Source organism: Chamaea fasciata, unplaced genomic scaffold (genome assembly GCF_029207755.1).
Source record: "Chamaea fasciata isolate MVZ Bird 193981 ecotype frontalis unplaced genomic scaffold, bChaFas1.0.hap1 SCAF_4, whole genome shotgun sequence".
NCBI classification, from domain to species: Eukaryota; Metazoa; Chordata; class Aves; order Passeriformes; family Sylviidae; genus Chamaea; species Chamaea fasciata.
The window spans coordinates 59,111,913-59,138,535 of NW_027094089.1; the positions used below are offsets into that span (position 1 = coordinate 59,111,913).

At 46.8% G+C, this 26,623-nt stretch overlaps 1 protein-coding gene across 2 annotated transcripts in view; it reads left to right on the forward strand.

The window, feature by feature from the left end:
- Positions 1-1,005: 1,005 nt before the first annotated feature.
- Positions 1,006-26,623, forward strand: part of PTCH1 (patched 1) — a 72,235-nt gene continuing 46,617 nt past the window's right edge. The window contains exons 1-2 of one of the 2 annotated variants that reach the window (XM_066181697.1): positions 1,006-1,201; positions 8,977-9,169. In XM_066181697.1, the coding sequence (XP_066037794.1) occupies positions 1,199-1,201; positions 8,977-9,169 (196 nt within the window). In that variant the 5' untranslated portion in view covers positions 1,006-1,198. Of the gene's footprint in view, positions 1,202-7,177; positions 7,460-8,976; positions 9,170-26,623 lie in introns of those variants that run through there. The other variant, XM_066181698.1, reaches the window with a different exon arrangement.

The window sequence follows — 26,623 nt, forward strand, 5'->3', positions numbered from 1 at the left end:
ACCGGTGGCAACTTCTTGCATTGCACTGCTTCACCTGAAAGTTGCCTTTCTAGTGGAATCTACCAAAAAAGAGGAGGACGGGCATAAAGCTTTTAGAAACAAACGTACTAAATCAGGTGCACTCTGGGGTGCTCAGCAGCCAGAAGGAAACTCTTTCTCCCTCCTCTCTGTACCCATCCAACTATGTGTTTCTTTTGACAAGGAAACTGCATTCCACCAACCTGGTACCTTACACACTCTTCCTCCCCTCGACACCTCAGGTGGGAGCAGGGAGAGGAGGCAGAGGCTGACGGAGACCCGCTTGCCCTGGTGTGCTGTGCTGCTGGGGGGAGCAGCGGAGCGGGGTCAGCGGTGCGGGGCTCTCCCGTCCTTCCTTCCTCCGTTGTTTTGGTTTTTTTTGGTTTTTTTTTGTTTTGTTGTTTTTGGTTTTTTTTTTTTTTTTTTTTTTTTTTTTTTTTTTTTTTTTTTTTTTCCCCTAAAGTTTATTGTAAAGGGGAAACGTTCACGGGTTCGTCACGTGACCCTGACAGGTCCTGCCTATTGAGAGCCAGACCACCCACATAGAGGACGATGGAGCTGCTTAATAGAAACAGGCATGTAATTGTGAGGCTTTCCACCACTCGGCTGAATGTCTGCAACATAGGAAGGTTGTTTTTTCTCATTTTCAGTATCCTTTGGCTTAAAGGGGAAGGAAGGAAGGAAGGAAGGAAGGAAGGAAGGAAGGAAGGAAGGAAGGAAGGAAGGAAGGAAGGAAGGAAGGAAGGAAGGAAGGAAGGAAGGAAGGAAGGAAGGAAGGAAGGAAGGAAGGAAGGAAGGAAGGAAGGAAGGAAGGAAGGAAGGAAGGAAGGAAGGAAGGAAGGAAGGGAGAGAGAGAGAGAGAGAGAAAGAGAGAGAGAAAGAGAGAAAGAGAGAGAGAGAGAGAGAGAAAGAAAGAAAGAAAGAAAGAAAGAAAGAAAGAAAGAAAGAAAGAAAGAAAGAAAGAAAGAAAGAAAGAAAGAAAGAAAGAAAGAAAGAAAGAAAGAAAGAAAGAAAGAAAGAAAGAAAGAAAGAAAGAAAGAAAGAAAGAAAGAAAGAAAGAAAGAAAGAAAGAAAGAAAGAGAGAAAATTGATGTTCCGTTTAAGCCGTCAGTACAACTAAAAGAGGGCGCACCCAGACCTCCAGCACGGCTCTCCCCGAGCGGCTTCTGCAAGGGCAGTGATGGTAGGTGCCTCCCCTTCGGCGGGGCGGCAGCGGGCCGGGGCCGCGGGACCCGGCGGACAGGGCCCGGGCCTAGGGCGGTGTTGACTGAGGGGGCGAGGGGAGTCTCCCTCCCACCGTCGGGGACCGGGGCTACCGACCGGGCACCGGGAGTGGCCCGAGCGGGGCCGGCAGCGCGGGGCACAGCGGGCGCGGTGTGGCGGGGGCTCGGCGTGGAGCAGGGGCGGCGGGGCTCCCCCGGAGCCAGGCGTTGCTCCCCCTCGCCCAGCTGGGCGGTGAGGTGGCTCTGAGCTGCCGCAGGGATTCGCGGGGGGTACAGGACACTGATGGGAGGTGGCTCCTGCGGTAACTCCAGCGCCGCAGAGGACGGCAAACGAGTCTCCTGTCTTGCATTTCGCACCTGTTTGACCTTTGGTCCGAACAAGCTGCCTTGTGGGGAGCAGAAACTTCTCTGGGGCTAGGCTCTACAGGACAGGGGCCGCCCGAGGTTGAAGTCAATATTGGCTTCAGCCTCCGGCTTCAGGACTGGACTCCTCGTCTGGCTGGTACCGGGCACCATCAGGACCGGCACAGCGCTGCTGTCATCGGTCTCATGTGTGCTGTCTCACTGCACCCAGGGACTGGAGACTGGGGGTATGTTCAGTGACAGATCTCACCCTCCCTGCTGCCTTATCTCCTCTACGGGAGGTTGATCTGGGTGGAGCAAAAGCACGGAGGGGAGTGGGGAGACATCTAGTATCATCGGATGGTTTTAAAATAAGTGTTGGAGCCAAGGTGGATATTTCACAGCTCCTAACCAGACAGTCTTTACCAGCTGTGGTTAGAATCTCACCTTGTTTCAGGACCAGTCTCATAGGTGAACCTAGTTTCTGGTTAGGGCTACTAGGCGCATTGCGTATTTGAATTATAATATGACATTGTATCTGGACAGCAGGTTGGTTGTTTAGAAATATCAGGGCTGAGGAGGGAGGGTAAGGAGAAGGAATCTTTTAAAATCTACTCGATTTTAAAAGCTTGTAGATAAAAAACTGGCAGCCCACACCGAATTAAAACGTCTCAGGCTTCTCTGTATTTATCCTTATTTCACACACACATGCACACACACTCACACACGCACCTTTTATTTTGTTCTGCCTTTGCCACAGTGTATAAAGCCCTATTGAGACATGTAGGCGTGATGTGTAAACCGGATTAGCAGTATGAAAGAAAGACATACAATGAGACTGAATTGTTTTATTTCCTTTTCATTTCTCACGCCTATGTCTCTAATAAATTTGTTGCACCAGCAGTGGGTCAAAGAGATTGTGTCGCTCAGCTTTTTTTTCTGCAAGGCTCGATGGCAGAGATCATGGAAGTGAACGCCCTGCCTTCTGGGACATGCAAAACTTGAGCTCTATCTTTGCACAGACCCGGTGTTGTCCAGACTGGCTAAAAAAGGTTCAATGTAACTTTCCCCTCTCAATGCACATTAATGTCCTGCAAGTGGCACGGCATTTTGCCAGGAAAAGAATCTGATTTGAAGACTACTTGGATTTATAGAGGTAAAGCCCCTCGTGGAATATGACACGGACTGCTAGGGCTGGGATGTCCTCGTGGTTTTGGACGGAGCGGGCTGTCGCTCCATCCACTGTCTTCCGCAGCTTCCCATGCGCTCTTGTCCTCTGGGAGTCTGCTGCTGTGCGGGAGGAGCCCAGAAGCCTCGGAGATTTCTCTGGAGGCACATTTCCCCGCAGCCCTCCACAGAAGAAAATGCCAGCGCTCCTGGGTTGGTGCTGTAGATCCCTCATTTGCTCCTTTGTGGCGTGCAGAGCAGCTTTCCATGAAAGGAGATCAGGGGTAATTAGCCGCATTATTTTGACAAGTTGGCTCGAGCAGTTCCCTTTCTTCCAGGGCTGAGGAGGGGGAGAGGCCGCCCGCCTCCTTCCCCGGGCGCGGGCGCTGAGCGGCGGCGCAGCCCTGCGGAGCGGGTCCCCGCTGTGCACCGCCGCCCCTCGACGGAAGCCCCCGCCGGCCCGGTGGCCAACACTGCCAGGGGGAAAGGAGAGCGAGGCTCAGGCTGCCCTGCAAAATACAGTGACTCTGATCTTACGTCAAAGCCAGGATCAGGTGTGCGGGTGGAGTACAGAGCCGAGGCAGACCTGTGCACTTGGGCGATGCAAACTTGTGTGAGAGACAAAAATTTAAGAGAATATAAAAAATCTGATTATTTTCCCACAAGTCGGTCTTCTCACATGGCCAGCTCTCCCATAAACCGTACTAAAAGAACCCAAAGTGCCTGTGCTTCATTTCTTTATTAATTAGTCTTTTCTTTATTAGAGTAATCAGATGCTCCAGCAGTGCAAATGCTTTTGGTGGTTGTCTGCAGGTGAAGAGCAACCTGGAAAAAATGTGTTGAAGTAAAATCACTAAATATCTGTTACCCATTGTTAACGTCTGTTGGATTGATCCCTTACCTGGTCGGAGGAAGTGTGAAGCTCTTCCTGCTCCTCTGCAATATCAGAGTTTATGAGCACAAAGGGAATGTAAGTAAGAGGCAGAGCATTACAAAATGAAGCCACTACGACTAAAGCCAAGGCTGAAATTCTCATACACCAGCCCAGCCTGTCTAGGCATTGAAAGGAACAGGTATGAATGGTTGTAGACTGCAGTCCCTCTGCATAAGGAAACAACTTCCCAGGCCTTCACCACAGAGCCTGTCCTTGATAAGAAATCTGGGAGATCCCTTCGAGTTGCTGAAGATGGAGATAGCCCTTGGCGTGGAGGAGCAGTTGCACACTCAAGGCATGCATATCACAGTCAGCAGTGCTTACAAATGTAAATAAGGGCAGAATGATTAGGAACAACATTATTACCAGGAATGTAGCAAGCAGGCATCAGCTATGTGGCAGACTGGGGGCAGGCACTGCTCTGACCACCCAAGTGGAGACTTTTACACTGACATTTCTTCCTTGAGGGGAAAAAAAACCCCAACATACATACACACACCCATCCCAGAAACAAGACCAATTAGATCTCTGCAGTAATTAATCTCTTGTGTATGCTTAGTATCTATCTATCTATCTATCTATCTATCTATCTATCTATCTATCTATCTATCTATCCTTCCAGACCACAGGGAGAGGGGAGATAAAGACAATGCTTGTTAAATTTGAGTCTTCAGATATAGTTTTGGAATGAGCAGTGAGAATGGGCTTTAGGCTACTGTGTGAAGGCTAGCAGGCAGGAGGCACTTAGGACAGCGCTGGGGATTCCAGATGTTTGAAGAGACACTCTTGGCTGGTTTTGGAGCCTACTAGGAGGATGAACTAAAATGCTTCTGCACCCATCCCTTCTTTCTCCATTCCCCTGCCCTGCTACCCGATCAGACATGATGAGGTTGAGCACATGCAAAAGTATTGTTACATCACTTCCTAGCTATATGGATGGTCACTTTCCCAAGTGGAAACTTGAACTGGAGGTGGCCGACTGCACCCCAGGTGCAGGTTTCAGCCTCAAACGGAAAACAGCCTTCAGCTGCAACGGCTTCAGGTTTCCTTCTCCCATATGGACACAGCTACGTATGCATGCATGACAGCTTGCTGCTCCTAGCAGCTTTCCTGGAGACACTCCTGTGCGGAGCAGGGCAGGGCCTCCAAGGAGACAAGTTTCCCAGGGTGGGAAAAGACGGAGTTGGGATGAAATCCAAGAGAAAAGGGACCCCCTAGCCGGGGGGGTATGGCCCTTGAAAGGCCCTGACGGTTGGCGCCTTTAGGCAGTCTCACGAAGAGAGCGGTGCGGTGCGCAGCTCGCTCTCGCCGGCGGCCCCGGCTCCCGGGATGCTGCCAGCCCGCGTTGCCGGCGCCGGGACGGCCCCGCTAAGGATGGTCATCAGACCTCCGAGGGGAGGAGGACGCTTGTAGTGGCCAGGGGCTACGGGGTTTTGCTCAGGACCACTGCCCCAGGTACACGCACGGCGGGGCTGAAGGGAGAGGTGCGCAGTGCCGGCGCGTTTGTCGAGGCGAGCACCGCACTGGGCAGGGGCTGCACGGGGTGTTCTTCTCACGTCGGGTCCCCATGCCCCTCTCTTTTTCGCTGCATTTCTCCCACGCCCCCTCCAGCTCCCGAACTCTTCACAGCCGCGCTCCTCCGCAGGCGTGCAGCAGCCGTCCTGCAGGAGGGCAGACCCCCCAGAGCGCCTCCCCGGCCTGGGTCGGGGCCGGAGGGGCGGGCTGTCCACTCTCCTCCGCGCTGCTGCGCACGGGTGTCCACCACGGCCCCTAGCTGCCTCCGTGGGGAGCCGCGCTGCGGGCCGGGGCCCGAGCCCGGGGCTGGGGGAACGCGCGCAGCTCTAGAGGCAGCAATTAATGGCTGATTCTCAATGAAGAGCGATGCGAAGAAGAGGTGCCAAAAAAATTAAACAAGCGAAGAAATGTTTAGCGCGGCCAGGCAGGCTGCGTTTCATGGACTTTTACATTAAAAGCATTAGAATTGGCTTTCCTCAGGTTTCAGTTAAAGAATGAGCCCTAAGTTGAAACAGCTAGCTACTGCGCGGCTTTAAATCCCTTAAGTGTTAAATTTTCATTGTGTTTTTCTAATTGGACGGAGTCGTTTTCTTGCAAGGAACTAAGTCTCCTCCTTAGTTAAAAAGAGAGAGGGAGAAAAATCTGGCACTTTCTACCGCAGTGTCCACCACCCTGTCATTATTCCTGCAAGCCTGGGAATTCAGCTCGGACCTCCCAGTAATTGTTGCAGCTCGAGGCCAAGGTGCCTCCAAAAGGATTTTCTTTTAACGCCTTTAGAAATCGCTTAATGCTGCTTCTTCCTCGTTTCCCTCTCTTTTTCTTGAAAGGGAAAAATGTGTTTCTGTAAGTCCCTGACGAGAAAGTTCCGTGCGTGTATTTGCAAGCATCCCGGACGGGGGTCGGGGGATAAGTGGGGGAGTGGGGTGGGGGGGAGGTAACGCTCTTCAAAAGAAAACTTAGAAAAAAGGGGGAGAAGGCATTCCTTAATGGAAGTATTGCATGCAAAGAAGACTGGATCTCTTTAAGGCTCCCCCTGAAGCTGGAGATGCACACACAAGGGTTGCCGGCCTGGGTGGTCTCTCTACTTTGGTGAGCTGTTGCTAAGCAGCTAATAATAGTCATGTTTGCTGAGTAATTTCTGCCCTCCCCGAGCCAATCACCTCGCAGAAACCCAAGCCATCTGACAGCCCCGGGGGCGGGCTCTCAGCCCCTTTTTTTTTTTTTTTTTTTTTTTTTTTTTTTTTTTTTTTTTTCCTCCCTCTCTCGCTCTCTCTCCACTCATACTCCCCCCACCCCCCCCCCCTCCTCCTCCTCCTCCTTCTCCTCCTCCTCTTTATCCAAATGGAGAGAGTCCTTTTTTTCTTCTTCATCTCATCTCTGGAGCCGAGGGGCTGGAGCTCGGTGCTGCCGCGCACACACCGGGGGAGAGCGCCAGGCAGCCGCCCGCCCGCCGCCGCGGCGGGGCCAACCGCGGAACCCCGCCGGCCCCGCGGCCCGCGGGAAGCACCCCGGCGCTGAGGAAGGATGGTGCAGCGCGGCGCGGTAGCTCAGCAGCAGCAGGAGCAGCCGCGGCCCGCCGCGCCGCCGCCCCGCCGCCGTCGCTGAGCGCCGCCGCGGACAGCGGCTTCCCGGAGGCAGCGGCGGCCGGCCGGAGCAGGCGATTTCAACGGGAGCGGAGGATAGCGCGGCGGCGGCCGGGGGATCCCGGGGGTCGCGGCCGCCCGTCCGCCCGCCCTCGCCGGGCGCGGGGAGCGGCCGCCTGCAGCTCGGGGTCCGCGCGCGATGTGGCAATGGGAGGCGCGGGGAGCGATTCGGCCGGAGCGGCCGCGGCGGCAGCCGCCGCCCCGCGCCCCGCATGAGGCGGCCGCGCCGCAGCAGCCCCAGCAGCAGCCCCGGCGGCGGCGGCGGCAGCAGCGGCGGCAGCAGCCCCCGCAGCAGCAGCAGCATCAGCCCGCGGCCCGTAGGGCCGCCAGTCCCCCGCGGCCGCGCCGCGCCCCCGGGGCCCCGGGCCCCGCCGCGGCAGCGCCAGCTCTCCCGTCCCGCCGGCGGCGGCGGCAACATGGCCTCGGCCGGTAATGCTTCGGAGCCGGAGACCAGCAGCAGCGCGGGCGGCGGAGGCCACCCCGGCCGGGAGGCGAGAAACGGCGGCGGGAGGCGGCGAAGGACTGGAGGGAATCGGCGAGCCGCGGCGCCCGACCGGGAGTATCTGCAGCGGCCAAGCTACTGCGATGCGGCTTTCGCCTTGGAGCAGATTTCAAAGGTGCATTCAATCTCTCACTCTTTTTTTCCAGAGATACACGGTAGTGGTAGTGCTGCTTTTTCCGCGGGGGAGGAGGGAGGTGGGAAGGTGGTGTGTTTTCTCGCGGGGGTGGAAGGAGGAGATGGAAGCGAAACGGCCACCAATAAAATGCTGGGAAAAAGAGAGGGACGTCTGTGACTCTTCAGTGCGGGAGAGGGTGCCCTCCTTCCCTCTCTGCTCGCCTGTGCTTGCCCTGGTGCGTGCCTGTGCTGCGGAGCAGTTCTCCTCCTAAACTTCCCGAAATAGCCTCGGCTCGGTCCCAGCCTCCCAATGACTAGCCCCAGGCCCGCTCCCCCTCTCCCTCTCTCTGCTTCCTTTCTGCTTCTCTATCCTTTCTTAGCGCCCTGCGACCTCGGCAACACCCGCTCCCGGCCGGAACAGGGGAGAAACCAGCCGGCCGGTTTCTTGGCAGAACTTGGGCTTTTGTAAAGTTTTCCGCCGAGTGCCGAGACGGCGACTGCCCCCGGAGACCGCGGTTCCCCAGCAAAGAAGGCAGCGGTTTTCTCTCTCGCCCGGCGGTCGGAGGGGCACCTTAATCCTGCCGCGCCGGTCCCCGCGGAGGACTGGAGGTGCCGGCACGGGCGGGGCGGGGGGACGGCCCCGGCCGCCAATTTCCGCTGGCCAAAAAATGTTCAAAGTAAACAATCTCCAAAAGCTGCCTTGCTGCAGGGATGGTTTCACTTCAGAGAGCGGATTTCTAGGCTTTGTAAGAAGAGGGAAAGGAGGAGGAAAAAAAAAAAATCCATGTGGCTGCCCTCTTCCGTTCGCAAATATTGTCGTAACTTACAGATGGCTGCTCTACTTCCTAATTCAGATCACACAGCGTCTCCAAACTCTATGGAAATGAATTACTGCAGATCTTACAGCGCTGCTCACCACGTGGGTCTTGCCTCAGCACCAAGCCCCTGCTAGGAGCTGGGAATGGGGGAAACGGTCACTCCTAACCACTGTCTGTCACACAATCCCCTCGCCTCTCCTCCCCAACCATTCTGTGGTTCCAAAGAGAATAGGAAAAGGGGCTTTTCCTTCTTGTGGCTGTGGAGGTTCATCGGAAGTAGTTCCTTCTGCCCTGGAGCCACAGGTCTCGCCAGCGCGAATGCTTTGAGCTGGCGCCAGCCTGAGCTGGTGGCGATGCTTCAGGCAAGAGAAGAGTAAGGTGGTGGGCAGCACAGGCGAGTGCCCGGGGGCGAACGGTGTTGTCACCCCCAAACCCGCCTGTTGGTCTGGGGGAAGGATGGCTGCCAGCAGGTACATCCTGTCCCTGTGTGCGTGCTCGAGGGTGGCTGCTCGGCAGGGCCGCGGGGCAGACGGCCCTGCTGGAAAGATGCCTGTTTGAGCAGTTCACGGCACTCCATCCTTCCTCCGGGAACTGCGCCCCGAGGGACGGGAGCTGTCCTGCTAGTGGGAGGGATGGGGGGCTCCCCCCACTTCTGGGGGCTGCCGCAGCCCCCAACTACTGACCTCTTCTTGCTTTGCAGGGGAAGGCGACAGGACGGAAAGCGCCGCTGTGGCTGCGAGCAAAATTTCAGAAACTGTTGTTTAAACTGGGCTGTTACATTCAGAAAAACTGCGGGAAGTTTTTGGTTGTCGGCCTCCTGATATTTGGGGCTTTCGCTGTAGGATTAAGGGCAGCTAATCTCGAGACCAACGTGGAGGAGCTGTGGGTGGAAGGTAAGTCCGGGGGGTAGCCCGTGTTGCTGTTTCTGCCCGCCTGGCCGGCCGGGTAGAGCTACCCGGGGCCGCTCGGCATTCCCGGGAAGAGCGGCGGCCGGCGGGGAAGGCGGGTGGCTGTCGGGGCGGGAGGCGCGCGCTGCGCTGGGGCGCGCAGCCCCGGGCGGCGCGTACCACTTCTCCACCCGCGGGGGGCCGCGCTGCCAGGCCGTGCACTCGGCGGAGGGCCGCCGGATCAGCCCGCCTCCAGCCGCCCGTGCCCTCGCCTCTGCCCGGCCTGGCAGTGCAGGCAAGCCGCGGGTTACAGGTTTCCGCGTCCACGCCGGTGGTGGGAAGCGGCCGCGCTGCCGGGAGGTGTCCCCTCCGCCATTTTGGGAGTGCGCGCGGCCGCGGCGGGGGAGGGGCGGGCGGCGCGGCGGGGCTGGAGCCTGTGTGTGGTCCTGGGCTTGGACAGCTTTCAGCTGGGGGGAGCGCGGGGCTCACCGCTGGGGGGAAAAAAAAAAAATAGGAAAGGAAAATAGAAAAGAGGAGGGAGAGAACGAGGAAAAAAAACCCACAAAATCCCAAGCCAAAAAACCTAGCCAAAAAAACCCAAACAAACAAAACCACGAAAGAAAGACAGCTGAGGCGAAGAGGAGCCCGGAGTGGGGCAGCCAGCCTGGCGGGGCACCCCGCGCTGAGAGGCATGGCTCCAGGCTGCCGCGGGTTTGGGCTTTAGGTGTAGCTCTTGGTGGGTCTTTTTCCTTCTTTTTTTCCTTTTCCTCGTTCCTCCGCCCCCCCCCCCCCCCCGCCTTTTTTTTTTTTTTTATCTGGTTTTGGGAGGAAATACTGTTTATTAAGGATCATGTTCCCCCATTAGCTGCTGGGTCGACGTGGAAACAGCGTTCCTTGACTGCAGCAATTACTACTCTAGGTTTATGTCAAAGTAGCTTGCAGCAGAATTTGGCTTATAAAAGTTAATATGGGAGGCTGTAATCTTTACTAAATAGCTCTCTGTCCGTGTATGTGTGGAAAAGCTAGTGCTGAGTGCAAACAAAGTCGGTGCCTGTTCTGAAGGTGGTCTGTATGCCCGAGGTGAATTAGAGCCTATGGGATCGGAGTCCGTGCTTGCAGATGACAGTCCTATGGGGGTCAAGATGGGATTCGCGGGTCATTTAGTAAGTGTTGGTTTTTTCTGTTGTGGAGAATAATGGCCTTTTTTTGGTCCAAATAGTGTAGTCCAGGAGCTCAAAATACGATGAGATCTGCTGCCATCAGTTCTGCTTCAGAAACAGAACAAGACACTGGTAGGTCCCATATGTAGCAGAGATGTGCAGCCAGAGTTTGCACTTGGGTCACTAACTACAGTACCTTAAATACTAATGAAAATGAGTGTGAATCTTGTTTTTCTTCACTGTTAATTTTCTTTCCAAACTCACTGTGAGGTTGTTGTGGAGAAGTTTCTTTTGTCAGTTTTGGCTCTTAGGTATTTTGTGTCTGCTTTTCTGTGTTAGATAAATTAATACATGATTGCGACTCTATCCCACATGCTCTGCTGACATTTATTATCCTGGTGTTACTGATGTTCCCTTGCTTGGAATGGTGATACTATTCAATTAATGCCATCTGGTTTTTGTAGCCTTGTAATACCAAGAAACCACTTACTGATGATACCTCACTGACTGACCTGACAGTAAAATGCAATTCTCAAGGAAAAGAAATAGGACTTGCAAAATAGTTGCTTGGTTCAGTTGCTGCATTGGTCTTTTCTCACATCATTGTTGTAATGGGGAAGGGGTGTGGGGAAGTCCCTAGTATCAAATCTAGTGGAAGTTGATCTGAGGTTTTATGGCCAAGATGAACTCATAATGCAGCTAGTTTGACAGAGTTACCTATGTAATTTCACATCTATCTAGTTTAGTTTCTTCATTAAAAAGAAATTAAAATTCTGCATTTAGAAACCCTTGCATTTCAAAACTAACCAGCAGAGTCTAGCAGACTGAGATGAGAAAAAAATACTCTGGATTAAGTTTAAATTAATTTCCATTTTTCCCATTTTAGCACTACATGACCATTCACAGAAAAGAGCTTGCTAAAATGTGCTTTCTTGGTAGAGGCTCTGTAAACGTTCTGCTCAGGAAGCAGGGTGTTGTACAATTAAACCTAACAGATACCAATTGCATATTTTTGTTGCTAAACTATAAACAGGAGTACAGATTGAGAGTTTGAGATGGAACAGAGACAGGAAGGGATAACATGAAAAATGCCATTCTTTCTATGCAGAAGTGCAAAGCAGCACCAAACTTGTTCTTCCGTGCTTGCATGCAACTGCTCCTAACAGCTTTAAAGTGCTCTCCACGGAGGTTGGTACAGTAAGGGACTTTTTAGATCAAGGTTTTTTAGAGCAGAAGCAGTGGCTGAATTGTCTTGTTAATTAAAACAGCTGTCTCACTTCACGTTTTACCTTTTGTTTACTAAGAGTTTGTATGAACTAGGCAGTGCTGGCCAGATAGAATCAAAGAATTGTTTAGGTTGGAAAAGATTTGTAATATCATCAAATCCAACTGCTAACCCAGAGCCATTGTGTTCACCACTGAACCAGGTCCTTAAATGTCACATCTAAGCACCTTTTAAATACCTCCAGGGATCGTAATTCAGGAGTGCCTGTTCCAATGCTTAACAGTCCTTTCTGTCAAGAATTTTTTTTCTATCCAATCTAAACCTCCCCTAGAGCAACTTGAGACCATTACCTCTTATCCTGTCACTTGTTGCCTACATCCTCCATTCTGGTAGCTGTAGAGAGAGATGAGGTCATCCCAAAGGTGCTCTTTTCTAGACTAAATTACCCCAGCTCCCTCAGCCACTCCTCATAGGACTTGTGCTCCACTACCCTTCTCTGGACACACTCTAGCACCTCAGTGTCTTTCTTGTAGCGAGGGGCCCAAAACTGTGCACAGAATTTGAGGTGTGTCCTCACCAGTACTGAGTGCAGGGGTACAATCACTGCCCTGGTCCTGCTGGCCACAGTATTGCTGATACAAGCCAGGATGCCATTTGCCTTCTTGGCCACCTGGGCACAGCTGGCTCATGCTCAGCACCCCCAGGTCCTTTTCCACTGGGCAGCTTTCCAGCCACTCTTCCCCCAGTCTGTAGTCCTGCATGAAGTTGTTGTGACCCAAGGGCAGGATTTGGCACTTTGTGTTGCTGAACATGGTATGAATGTCATACCATTGGCCTTGACCCATTGATCCACCCTGTCCAGATTCCTCTGCAGAGCTTTCCTGCATTTCAACACTCCCACCCACCTGGGTACTGACTATCTGGGAACTGACTGAGGGGGCACTTGAACCCCACACCCAAGTAATTGATAAAGATATTAAACAGGACTTGTCCCATCACTCTGGGGAGCCCCTCCAGTAATGGGCCACCAACTGGATGTAACTCCCTCTGGGCCCAGCCATCCAGTTAGATTTTAACCTAGAAAACAGTGCACCTGCCCAAACCATGAGCAGCCAGTATCTCCTGGAAAATGCTGCAGGAAACAGTGTTGAAGGCATTATTAAAGTTTAGGTAGACAATATCCATAGCCTTTCCCTCATCTACTTAGTCACAGAAGAAGATAAGATTGGTCAAGCAGCACCTGCCTTTTATAACCCCGTTCTGGCCAAACCTGATCCCCGGACTGTCTTGTATGTGCTGTGTAGGTTCATAGGTTACTTGAAATATACTTCAAGTAACAGTTTTGATTTGCTGCTGAAACTTTTTACAGTTATTACTGCTGAAAATTTTGGCAGTATTTACTTAAAGAGCCAAATTTGATATGGTGTGTTGCTGAATACTGTGGCATATAATACAGCACTGAAGTTTGCTGGAAGTAAATTGTTGCTTTAAAACCATAATAGAATTAATTAACAAACAGTGAAGTGAACTTGGAATGAGTTTTAAGACCATGCACATTCCAAGTTAAATGATCAGTAGTTGGAGCCTGCAGCTGTTATGGCTGAAAAATTTACATAAGTTTAGAAGCTCACCTGATAGGCAGGCTTTCTGAGAGAAATCTTCAAAACATCATTCTTTCGTATTTCCCGTAGCAGTCTTCCTCCTTCAGAATTTATGTTGGCATTCTTGGCCTTCTCTGAGCCTTCTGATACCAAAGTGGTTTTCCTCTCAGCTTGTTTTTTGGCACTAAGTGTTGTAGAGTAACTTTTTGTTTTTGGGGGTTTCTTTTAAACATAGTCATCTTCTGACTGCTGTTCAGAATACTTCAGTTATTACTCTGTCTCCCACAGTGGCTCCATCTGTGTTGCTGTCCTGTAGACTTGCTCTCAGTTGTCTTTGCCTGGGACATACACCTTCTCAGCACATGGGCAGGTCTATCATCCCCACGTACATTCCTTGCTGCTGCCGGGGGGTTTTCTGCCAGGGCAGACAAATTCTGAACTGGCATTTTAATGGCAGTTCTGTTAATTCAGCTTGGGTTCAACTGCTGTATGTGGATATCTATGCCTCCTGGAGTTGTGGAGACTGTTTAGTGTCTTTATACATTGTACCCAGAAAGAGAAAAAAAAGGCTTTACATTGGTTTCCTCAGTGACTGAATTTTGTTGGACACATCAGCTTTTAGAATCATCCATTCAGAGCTAGAGAGTGCTCTGGATGGAAAAGAAATCATGCTCATAACTGATTATGTTTATTTGCTACCACTCTTAATAGGCAGTCTAAGACCCAGTGTGTCAACAGCAGTCACACATGCAACACACATTCACAGCCTCTGCTCCTGAAAAAAGGTAGTTTTGTGCCTCCAGAGAAGGTTCTGTTAAACGAAGCTTGAAATTTGGCTACTGCAATGCTTTAAATAATGTTAATTGCAGCAGCTTATAATGGGAGAGATGGTGTAGTCTTGTGCTGTGATAATCCATTTCATGTTACCATTGCCTTGGGATTTTTTTTCTCCTCACTTTTTTTCATTAGTTTTTTTCCATAAGTGGTCGAAGATCATCCTGTTCTCTCCTTCCTTTTTTGTTTTCTTCCCTTTTTGCACTAGCTGAAGCTCAGTCCTTAAGTAGCCCTCTTAACAAAGCTCTGTGAGCTTGTACCGAACTCTGACATGCAGAGCTCCTTGTTTAAGCCAGTTTGAAGGAAGAGGGTGGTTGATGCAAATCAGTAGAACATCTTGCAGGGAATGCCTCAGAAGCTGCATAGTTCGGTTCAGGTATGTGGAACAAAGTGAGTGTGTTTTAATTGTAAGTGAATTAGGACTGAGTGTGTACAGCAGAAATACTTTGTAAGTCAGGATTTGAGCTATGGGTAGTATTATTTCCTTTCTCGCTTAAGGGACAAAAATCGGGTTGCTCTATTGTACTTAAGGCTGACCCTTCTTAAAATATGTTAATCTACCCATGCAACTTACGAATGAGGTGAAAATGAGGAAAGTGTGTGAGTGATGCAGGAACCAGTATTGATTCCTTAGAGTCTCAGTTTTCTTAACCCAGCAAGATTAAGCGCAGGTGGAGAAAAGTTGCTCTTAAATTCTGCCTAAAGGCACCGGTTAACTTTACACTAGTATGCTTTGGAGAAACAGAAAAGAGCGATAACGGAACAGATCTGCGTGAATTTGTTTTTTCAAGGAGACAAATTTATGTGAGTGGGCTGAAGTAACATGTTTGGTTTGAGTACAGTTAGCAGGACTTGACCCAGTCAAGTATAATTCCTTTCTCCCACAAACATGTGCATTTGTGGACAGCAGCAGGGAAGTACTGTTTTAGATGTGCTTGCTCCTGCATCATCACATTGGCATGTATAGATGGCACAAGTTACTCTGCTCTTCAGTCTGTCACAACTGGTTTTGGCAGGCTCTAGGGCAGTCAAGACGTTGTCTCTAATCACATCACCTAATTCACTAGTTTCCTGTGAATCAAGTGACATAAGAGCTTACTTATTCTTGAATACTGTCTTACATTGTGTTGCATTCCTCAATGCCTATTGAAAGTTCCTTGGAAAGTGTTTATCTGGAAAATTTCCAAGCCACTGTTCTGCCTGACTTCAATATGATTTTTTATTACATGTCTTTTTTTCTATGTGATAGCTGATGATGGTCATTTGACCAACATGCTTATTTTAATGTTTACTGATAAAGTACAGAAGTATTTTAGTCCATGCTACTGTTTTGAAAAAGAACATCAAATTCTAATATTTACATGATATTTTTGGGTAAAAACATCCAGGCAGTGTGTGTTATGTTCCTTTGAATTTGAACTCCCTTTGCTTCTGTGTATTGAATGTTGTTAGGCAAAGATGTTTAAAAGTTTTATTTATATGTGTATTTATTTGATTGGCATCTTTCAAGAACCTGCTATTAAATTCAAAATCACTGGAGACTTCTTTTAAAGTCCTTCCATCTTGGCAGGCATGCACATCATTGCTTGGAGTTGGTGCTCCTTGATGAAAAGCTTGTACATAAAAAATCCCAGCAACTTCAGTACATAAAATTCCTCTTTTATCTGTAAGAGTTTTAATGAAGGTATTGCCTGTGACCGTTTTGGTCATTAAAAAGTTAGAGGGTGAAATCCCGAATTCACTGAATGTGGTGGCAGAACTCGGGATAACTTTAGTGTGACCAGGCTTTATCCATGCACAGAGCCAGAGCAGACTAACAGTATGCGCATGTGTTAACCTCTTCAGGGAAGGGAAAGAGAAGCTCCTCCTGTAGAATTGGCACCCCTCTAAGCTGTAAGTGCCTTGTTGCATGGTTCCTTCTGCCCTTCAGACTTCAGAGGCATTTAATTTAATCAAGGCTGGAGAAAGTTAATCTTCATTGTTATTTCCAAATTTAACAGTGTTGCCAATGCCCTGCCAGAATGTGCCCTACAGATCACTGTTTGGAAGGGTCTGTTTCTTTCCCTGTTTGAATGTGTATTTAAGCAGGGTGGCGCCTTGGCTATGCCATTGTCTTCTTCTTCTGAGCTTTGAGTGTCATCTTGTGCTCTGGGGATTTTGCTGCCTATGAACAGGGTTTGAAGGCATTTCTGTCCTTGTAGAGGGCTTGCATGTTTTGGTACAGAAGTCCTGGAGTGAAACAGAATAGTTGAAAGCAACATTGTTTTATTGTTGCTCCCCATGCTGCCGTTGCTGAGCTGGAGCAGGGAAGTGTTGGTAAGCAAAAGAGCTAACTCAGCTGTAGGGCTGGCTGCTGCTGAAGTTGTGGTGCTGTGTGGATGTGGTGGTGAGTGGTTTGGGGCCTACTTACTACCAGCTCTTGCCACCTGCTAAGTGGCCTGGTTTTATGTTTATTTGCTTGTTTTTGTAGAGAACTGGCCTTCCTTCTTCATTATCAGCAGCCAGTGGGTTCAGAAAAGAATGAAATCTAAAAGCCGTGGGTGCTCAAGCTTGCTTTCAGCATAGAATGCATTAAGGTAAAGCTGAGCTGCTCACCCTGAATCTGTCGATTTTCATGGTGTTTTTTTGTTTGTTTGTTTGGTTGGTTGGTTTTTTTTGGTGGTTCTTTTTTTTTTTATTATTATTTTTTGTTTCAAGAGGTGGTCCAAACCCTGTCATTACATAATATTTTTGGTGGTTCCCCAGAGAGTCATAATATGCTGTAGTATATGCATGTAACAATTCTTGACCACTCCACAAATTTAAAGGCTGTTGCATCCAAGTGAATGTTGCACTTACACATAATTGTTGGAAGGTTCCAAAATATGACAGCTTCCAAATGTATGAACCAACTGATCCCTTTGTTTAGGTTATGCACTACAGCTGATGCCTAGATTAGTGCAGGCTGGACAAAGCTATTGGAGATTTATCTGGTTTCCACAATGCCATGTTTATATTTCAGTTGGATTTTTCCTTCAAAACTGACCTCCCTATGACCTACTAGAGCTGTGTCCACTAGGATGCTGGTTTTAATGTGTCTGCAACTACTTTGCTTTTGGTGTCTAATGGAACATGTTCTCATTTTCACACTTGTGGACTATTACGCACAATCTTTTTAACTTAACCTGCTTCAGCCTATAAGCACTCAGATAAAACCAGGCTTGTAAAGTTCTTTGCCCTACAGCTAGCTTTTTTTCTGTTAAAACAGCGTTTTGGTGATAGATCTTGCTGGGCTGTTACTTGTCAGTTGTTTTCTTCTGTATGTAGAATAAAGTCCAGTCCTTTGCACAGTGCTTTTTCTGTCTACAGGTGATGGTGTGTATGTATGTGGCTCTAGCTGCTCTATTTTGGAGTTCAGCAGGATCCGGAGTGCAGAATTTTATCAAGTTCATTCTTCTTTGTATATGCTCTACAGTTATATGCATTTTCTCAGCCATCCTTATTTGTCTTCTGTATTTGACTTATTTTTCTTCAGTATTTCAGCCTTTGGTTCTTTTAATTTCTCTGATCTCTGCTGCCCTGTAGTATGCAGCAAGTCTTGCCCCAGTTATGTTTGTGAGTTACTCTTCCTGAGAAGACCTGACAAAGTCAGTAAAACTTTTTCAGATTTGTGTGACAGTTCCATAACAAGAATGTAGTCACCTATCCGAGTTCAGAAAGATAAAGACGTGCAACATTCATTAGTACTTAAGAAGTCATAGTGTTTTGTACTGTTGATGCTTTTCTGGAGTGGCAGATTCCCAGGACAGTGCTTCATGACAGAAAACTCAGTGCTTTAAAATGTGATCTCTGTGCTGAGAATGTATGCCATATTATAATGGCCACTTCATTTCTGTGCCCATGAATTAAGGAGAATGGAAAAATATTTTACTCCAGTTTTGCATAATCTGTGATATTTTATTATCCACTCAGATTGTGCCAAGTATGACTGATGAATACCACATACAATAAATTATGTTCACCCTTACTGTTGAGTGACTTTTGACTTGGAGTAGTTTTTCATTGAACAGTGCAGTAAAATATATATGGAATAGAACTGAAAGGAGTAGTTTTTAATTCAGAATTTAAAAATAAAATGTTTTTCTTGTTTCTTTTTTTACTGTGTAAACTTAGTTTAATATCTGTAAATACAATTGACTTGTTCTTGGTTTTGCTCTGTTATTTTCATTTACTATCACCTCAGTTACCATAAACAGACTGATTTTGGCAGCAGTAGTAGTTTCGTGAGGTAAAAAGTTCTTTATGGAAACTGCTGACCACATACGTGTTTTGGTGTATGGAGAATTTTAATTTTGTTTTTTAGAATGAATGTCTTGGCTTTAACTTCAGCTTGGTTTTGGGAAACTTAGTTATTTCAGTGCTTGAGAAAATATACAGGAGGTAAGGGAATGAAGAGAAACATAACCTGACTCTTTCTGCAAAGGTGCTGCTTCTTTAGAGAATTGTACTGAACTTAGTTCCAGCTTCAAATATACAAGTAATCATTGTGTATTTGAAACATCTGTATTTTGCTCATGTGTGAGCACATGTGCAGTGTTGTACACCCGTATACCTGAAGCTGAAACTCAGTCCTTAGACAGTAATACAGTCTTCTTTTATTAACAGTGAGATCAATTAAAAGAAACAGTCTTCTCTTGTTTACCAGTATGATGCATTTCTGCTTTTCAGTCAGTAATCAAAAGTTAAGTGCAGCAAACTAGAAATGAGCACTGTTGAGTCAAGTTGTATGATTTTTTTTCCCCTGTTAAATCATTGCTTAAGGGCTTCTGGCCCCTAGCTCAGGAATCCTGCCCAAAAATGCCAGATGTATTACACAGTCAAGTATTGCAATGTAAATAGTGTTCTGTGCCATGAGAGCAGGGTGGTCCATCTCCTAGTTCAAAAAAAACAAAACAAAACCCAGGACAGGGGAAAGTCCACATGCTCTGAAATAAACAGTAGTTGTAGTGTTATTTCTGGTTTTGGCTGTACAACCAGTGTTTTGGAGCTGAAAGAACACAGATAAATTAGTGCTTTGGACTAGCAGAGAACTGAAACTGAGATGCTAGAAAGCAAGATGTGTCTTGGCTGAGGGTCTGTAATGAGTAAAATATTAAAATAAAGGCCACTGCTGATAGGCAAAACGTGTTACTTTACCTTATTGTGAGCAGCAATCTCATGCACATGGAAGCAGAGTGGACAAAGGATGGGAAGTTAGGGAGGCACAGACATAGGGATCTTCTTGACCTCATGCTGTGACTGGGTATGTTACTGGATCTTTTGAGCATAAACATTGCTGAGCTGTTCATGTTTTTAATTAAAATCCATTGGCTGTATATTGACAACGATTTACCTTCTGGTGTGCTTACCTTATTCAGATGCAGTAGTGGGTATAGAAGGTTTATTTGCACATTTTTCTATTTTGTGTATGAACATGCCATTTCATAACATTTAAAACTAGTTGAAAGAAGATTCCACAAATCTAACCCGAAAGGAAATTGCCAAGGGTGATGCCATAATCAGATTTACGTTTTGGTTATCTGACAAATCTGTGAATTTCCATAGCTTCCTTGGGTGTGTTCAGAGGAGAAGGGGTTATAGGAGCTTATTTGTGGGATAAACTATATTTAAATAGCTTCAGGAATGTAATCCTAATGCAGATCTTGGTATAGTCTCCTAAGTGTGATACTCAGAAGAAAGATGAGCTTTAGGGACTCAATTAAACATCTCCCTTCCTGCTGACACTAAGCATTAAAAATACCCTTTTTCATTACAACTTTTTTTTCTTTCTAAGTTACATTTTCTGTAATGTAACTTAAAGAAGACACTTTATTGCACCAGTTCTTCTGGTGAATATTTCCTGGACGTTTTTCTTATTTGCCTCTCAACATGAGCCTCATTCTGATTTCATTTACACCAGTCTTCACTGACTTTTCAAAAGGTTCCCCTAGTCAGAAGAGAAGCCCTAGCTGTTTAGTAGCTGATGCTGTTTAAGCAGTAGATAATAGAAAATGCAGTATCCTAGTGGAAATTATTAAGATCAAGAAACAAAACCTAAAACATGTTTAGTATGACTTCCAACTGTAGATAAAAGGTAGCAACTTGAGAGAATTGTGAACAGGTGTAAATATCTGTTAAACCGCTCTTTCTAGAGATTTGGGGAAATAGGATGACCTTTTTCTTTTTTTTCTGTCTTTTTTTTTTTTTTTTTTTTTTTTTTTTTAATAGGCTACAGTTTCACATGGCTTGCAAAAGAAATCTTTCTCCCTTTTTGTTTCCCACACCAATTGATTTATCATTTTGCTTGCAAGCAGACTTAGAATGTTAGGGCAGGAACACACTCACTTTTTTCTCGTAACTTTTTTGTTGCGGACCGAAACCAGTTGACTTGAATAAATTTTTCTGTGGTCTGAATGAAGCCAGCAACGTGGAAAAATCTTGCCATTCAGAGCCGTCTGAATGTACATTTCAGCCACACAGTAAGCTGTATTGGTAGGCAGTGGACTGCTAAATACAACCATTTTTCGCAGCAGAGAGTTAGACAGGTGATTAGCATAATTAGCACAGAGTAGGCTATACATATGGTAATGTTAAATGTGTAAATGCCAGCTGCGGTGTAAAATTTATGTCAGGGGTCGACAGGGCTGTGCGAAAGTATTGTGTTACAGCTGCAGGTCAAAGCCTCCATTGCTTTAGCCCCTTTTCTCTTGTCGGTGAATGCGCTAAACAGAAGAGAAAGACAGAAATATAACAGATAAGGCTTTGATTGAACAGCCTGGTTCTGTGCAAGAGGGACTTCTCTTAAACTCGCTTCTCCCCCCCCCTCCCCCCCCAGTTCCCCCAAAACTACACAGGCAAAACAAAAGTCCCACTCTTTCATTATAGATTTTATTTTGCATCATGCTAGCTATAAAAGTGTTGCAGTCTTTGAGTGATGTCATTACCATGGGATGAGGGGAATCTTGCTGGGGGGGGGGGGGAAGGTGGGGGAAGTGCAAGGTGGATAATTATGCTTTAAAGAGCAAAAACAAACAAAAAAACCCTTTAATTCACCTTCTTCTTTCTCCAATCCAACCCTATTTTTTTAAATGTCTCTGTTACTTACTGCACTTAGGGGGGTAGGAATTAAATAGTCTTGAAGGTGACAGCATTAAATGTAATAAAATCTCAACAATGCAACAATCTTGGAGCTGCATGACTGGTTTTAGACTAAGAGCCAGAAGTTCCTCTGTGGTTTTGTGTGTGTGTGGGTTGCTACACTTATTCCCCATGTTCCTCCCACCTCCTAAACCACTAAATTCTTTATAAATTAAAAATTACTAATACAGGTTTCTTGTTTTAAAGGAAGGCAGCATTGAAGGGTACACATCTTTTTAAGCATTTGAGGGGGAAATCGGTAAATCTTTTTGTTGCTGTAAACTGTTCATTCATATATTTCACTTGCAGTTCCCCCCCCCTCCCCCCCCCCCCCGTATTTTTTGTAGCCGGCTATAAGGAGTGGTGGTGTTGACAGAATATAGTTCACACCACACTGACCTTGTGATGAAACTTCCTCACAGCCGCAGGGGGTCCTTATGAATTGGCCCCTAATCCAGCTAATCCCGCTCGCAACAAAATCGTGAAAGTGGCTCCCAGCGATGTGTGTTTCCCTGCGCAGATGCCGCGGGAAGGAGCGGTGTTGGGAACGCACCAGCGCCACGGGGCCTTTTGTGCGCGGCCCCCCGGGCCAGCGGGCCCGGAGGGTCTCCGCAGGGCTGGGGCTGGCAGCGGGGCCGGCTCCTGGCGGGGCTCCAGGTGGGATCCCGCCGTGTGCCGCTGTCTGGCCCGCTCGGCCTCCTCCCACCCCGGAGCTTGGAGCCGCCTCCCGTCCAGAGGGAGCGCGGACCCCCGCACTGGGCTCCGTAGTGGCAAAACCACCGGCACGATCACAGTGGTCCAAAGCAGAAAATAAAAGCCATGCTGAGGGGTGTGCTTGGCCCTTTGTTCGGCTTTGTGCCCCGACCTTTCCCGCTTCAGCATAAACCTGGCCATATGGTGGCACGCTCGGTGTCTGACAGGACCCTCTGAGTGCGTCCCGCGCAAAGTGGGACTCGCTCTGTCCCGCTCGGTGTGAAGGGCGAGCCCGCGGTGAAAAATGGGCCTCCTGACAGATGCAGCGCAACCTCGGGAGCTGGTGGCCGGTAAGAAATATCGAGATGGGGGAAGCTGTGACAGGCAGCAGGTTCGGTGCTGGGGTTAGCGCTGACCTGACCTGATTGTGTCCAACAGTGAGAGCAGTTCTGCTTCAGTGCAAAGCCATTCAGAAGGAAGCTGCTTAGGCAACAACAGATGGTACGGCAAGCAGCTGGTAGAGAATGCTTGAAAGGAGCTCTACCCTGTGTCATAACATGTTCATTCCTTTCATTTTTTAATGTTAGTTTTGCCATCTCCTAAAAGTGCTATTTAGGAAATTATTTAGGAAAATACTTATTCCTAAAATATTTAGGAAAAATACCCTCTGAAAGCTTCTGGATGCTGTTTGCATCTGTTTGCGCTGCTGTTTGCTGTTCCTTTAAAAAAAATTGCATTCAAATTTTGTGCTACTCCACGTACAGATGAAATTTGTGCTATTCCAGGAGTACAGATGAAAAGACTTAAAAATGCTTTTAACCACACAGGAAAACAATTACATATTTGAGGAAAGGGCACTGAGAGGTTAAATAAAAAGTTTGGCCTAGAGGAAAGCTGACTGCTGTGGTACAACACAGCAAATTGTTTGTAACGTATTACCCAGCAGAAGCTCTTATTCAACCTAAAGTAACTTAAAGAAATTATATTCAGCTGTTTTGAAATCCTTAGCTTTAGACCTTGAAGCCCCTTACCCTTCTCAGAAGAACTCTAAACTTTGCCACTTTCACGTACAATTGAGGATTTTTGCCTGTTACAAAGCGTGCTTGGCTGTTACCTTAAATTACTGAAGAATAAAAATTCAGCTTGCTCCTCATGGGGTATGTACTGTTATGTGACCACAAACTGTTGGGAGAATTGCGATAATCTGTATTAGCTGCTGAAGGCAGTCCCCTTGATATCTAGGAAAAAGCAGAGTCTAAGACACTTTTACTGCTACTCCTTTGCTACTTGGGCCATAAAATTCAGTGGTTGGGGTTCTCCACTGAAAGTTGTGGTATAGTTGTGTCTTGAAGGGACCAGGTCTTTTGGAAGGAAGGATAGTTTGCTCTCCTTGGCCATTCATTCCTCAGTTTCTTTGTTGGGTTGGTCAAGAAGGATGCCTGTTGTGACAGTGCTGTTCTATAATGTGGACACCTGCCCCGTAGAAAATGGACTAAGACCACCAACTCATTTCACATAAGTTAGCAAACAGCTGTCAGATGGTAAACAACTTGTGGTCATTATTGTTCCTGGCTGGATTAGAAACGATGACCCAGAGGTGAACAGCTCATATCCTGTTACCAAGGACATGTGTCACATCTCGGTAGCAGGTACTGCATTTTATGTTTAATTGAAAAGTTTGAATTGCACATACCACTTTGGTACATTATTGTATGTTTCAAAGCTGGTTTCATGTTGGTTTTGCTTTTTTTTTTTTTTTTTTTCCCTTAAGTTTGTACTGTTTAATTTGTTCATTTTGGTTTGCGGTTTTTTTCCTGCACTTTCTTGCTCTTTCAACCTAGATGGACACCAAGCAAGAAATCAAAATGTCTCATTTTCTTTAGCAATCTATCAGTTTTACCCAATCAGAAAGAATATTTTTCTGCCTATAGGCAATACAGATGTATACATGTAAAAACAGCTTTTAGCTGATTTTTAGAAAGAAAAGGTTTTAACTCCTAAAATTGCAGGGAAGGTTTCCCACTACAAGCAGTGGCAGCTGTTGCTGGGCTGTCTTCCTGTGTACGCAGACAGCTTTGTGTCCTTGTCACAGCTCTAATCTTTATTGTACTGTGATAGTATGAAAAGGCAACTTTGATTTAGTCTTTATTTTTGCTATTCCTAAGCGTTTCAGCATTAACAAAATTTGTAACAGCAACACTGGAGCCATCCCCAGCATGTGTAAGGAGTAACTTATATCATATGATGGCTTGAGAGATAGAAAGCAGCCTTTTGAAGTGCTTTGTTTTTGGGCATCTTTTTTGTTAGGGTTTTGGTGTGGGTTTTTTTTGTTTGTTTTTGGTTTTTTTTTTGTTTGTTTGGTTTTGGTTGGTTGGTTGTTTTGTTTTTTTTTTTTTTTTTTGCATTTGTAGGGGTTTTTTTTGTTGTTGTTGTTGGTTTTTTTTTTTTTTATTCCACTCCATACTGCTTTTACATTATCCTAAAGTCTTAGGCACTAGAGAGATATTGATGTAGGTTATATCTTCTCATTGGGATGCGATGATGTTCTAGATGGTGTCCGTTTGTTGGGGAGAAGGGTAAGAGCCCACCTGTGTGTTAGGAAGGGAGATGGGAGGGTGCAGGCTGTTTTATTCTGGGCGGGCACAACAGCTGTTCCATGTGTGCTATACAGCTGAAGAAACATATATTCAGCAAATGCTGTGCAAGAAAACCTAGATAGACACAGCATGCAATTTCTGACTGCCTGTAGAGCAGTGTTGGCACAGATGATGTCTAGTTACATGATTAATATGATATTTTTTTATTGAGCTGCTGCACAGCCCACTGAATGACCATGTAATCTGTTTAAGATGCTGATTGTTAACCACTGTGTTCTAGCTCTTGTAAGCTCACCATTTCTCCACAGGTTTTTTGGTAGCTCTGTTCCATTCACTTTCTGTGAAGTCTTTATTTTGCATTATGTTTTTATAATGTAATCCTGATTTATGAGAGCCATCCTTAGCATCATTAGATACATCATTAGATGCATGATAGATAGTATCTCACAGTAGTTAATTCAGAGGTCAGCCATGTAAACCAGTAGCAATTGTGACTCTACAAGCAGAAGGCATTTTAAAAGTTTAAAGAAGCAGACATTCCAACCAGTCCCTTTTCTGCTGCTGACTAAACTTGGACTTCCAGAACGTGTTTTGCACTTTCTCCCAGCAAATCATTTTGCCTGTCAGGCCTAGAGAATGATAATTCTGAGAAAGGTGCTGTCTTCTCTGCTTTTCTCTCAGGATGCTGACTAAAACTGTCTGTGTGCAGAAAAACTATATTCTGTTGCTGACAAAGAGCAGCACCAGACAAGCTCAAACATCCAAGAGAACATGAAGACAGAACTCCTTAGAGACCAGCAGGAAGCTTTAAATCAAAAGGCCATTATTTTTCTGTGCCCAGTAAGAGACAGGATAGTCTTCGTAAATGCCATAGAACTTCAACTCTTTAAATCAGTTTCTTTATAGGAGGTTTAAATGCTGTGTGAGTAGTATTTGGCTGCTGTGTTTTTTCTCATGAGGTGTATGTTCTTTATCAGTAAAAATGGAGATTGTCACTAGTGCCATTAGGTACTGTTTTCTGCTCTGTGGCAGGTGTGAGTGTTTGTGATCCTGTTACAGTGGGGAGGCAGAACTGTGTCTCACTGTTTATCTGTGTACCATTGTGATGGACTGAAACTAGCTTAATTGCTTAGTGTTTGAGTAACACCTGCATACACGTGTTACAGAGATGCACATGGAACAGCACACCACGAGGAAGTGGAGTAGAAGAAAGCGCATAATGGCAGTCAAACCTGAGGGAGATAGGATGTGCAGGGTGTCAGGGGGAGAGGTATGAAGTCCCATCCTGGCAGAGAGAGGGAGCTGAAGGGTGAGGAAGCCGGTTGGAGGTGGGATGTCTGTTCTCCATCTAAGTCTGGCATATTTCTCTGTACGCTGCTGCTTTTTGGGTTGGTTGGTGAAGGCTGAGACCCAGGTGAACAAGTTGCAATATTATTCAATCTTTGTATGTGGTCACTGAGTTGTAGAGAGATTTCATCTCCTATACTTCCTGTTGAAGTGATGACAGGTATTGCAAATTCTCAGAGGTTCCTTGGCTTGGCTGTTGCTCAGGCCATAAAGTCAGCACTGCAAGGGATACTTAGACACACACCTGTTTTATCAAAAGGTCAGCATCTTTCAAAGACATAAAATCAATACATTGTTTATGTGAGATATGTCCATGACTATTAGAGGTATGATTCTATTGCTTTGAATTGTCACCTCCAAAAGGTTGCTGAATTGCTCTAATGCTATACACTTACTGTCCTCAAAAAAAAAAATTAAAAAGGTGGTGTTGCTCAAACAAAGCAGAACTGTGTCTGCCCCTGAGGTGCTGAGATTGAAACACCTTGAGGCCCATAGTCTTCAGAAGGGAGGTTCTCCAGAAAATTCTGTTCGTGTACCTAAAGTTTGTCCAAGAACTTAGGCTCCAAAATCAGTAGTTATTTGTGGAAAACTTGACTTTGGTTTCTCAAAGTCTGTCCTCCACATTGGTAGGCAAACGTTTTTATCCCAGATGTTTGTCTCTCAGGAATCTTCTTTTTTAGAGAGAGCTTGCTGTCTACTAAGCTAGTGGTTGCATGGTTGTGCACAAGGTAACTATTGAATGGTTAATAGAGGTAGTGTTCATGTCCAAGAAAAATAAAGAAACCTCTGGCTATGTGATGCAATTCCAGTAACCTGAAATGAAACATTGTAAGACACTCTGAAGAAAT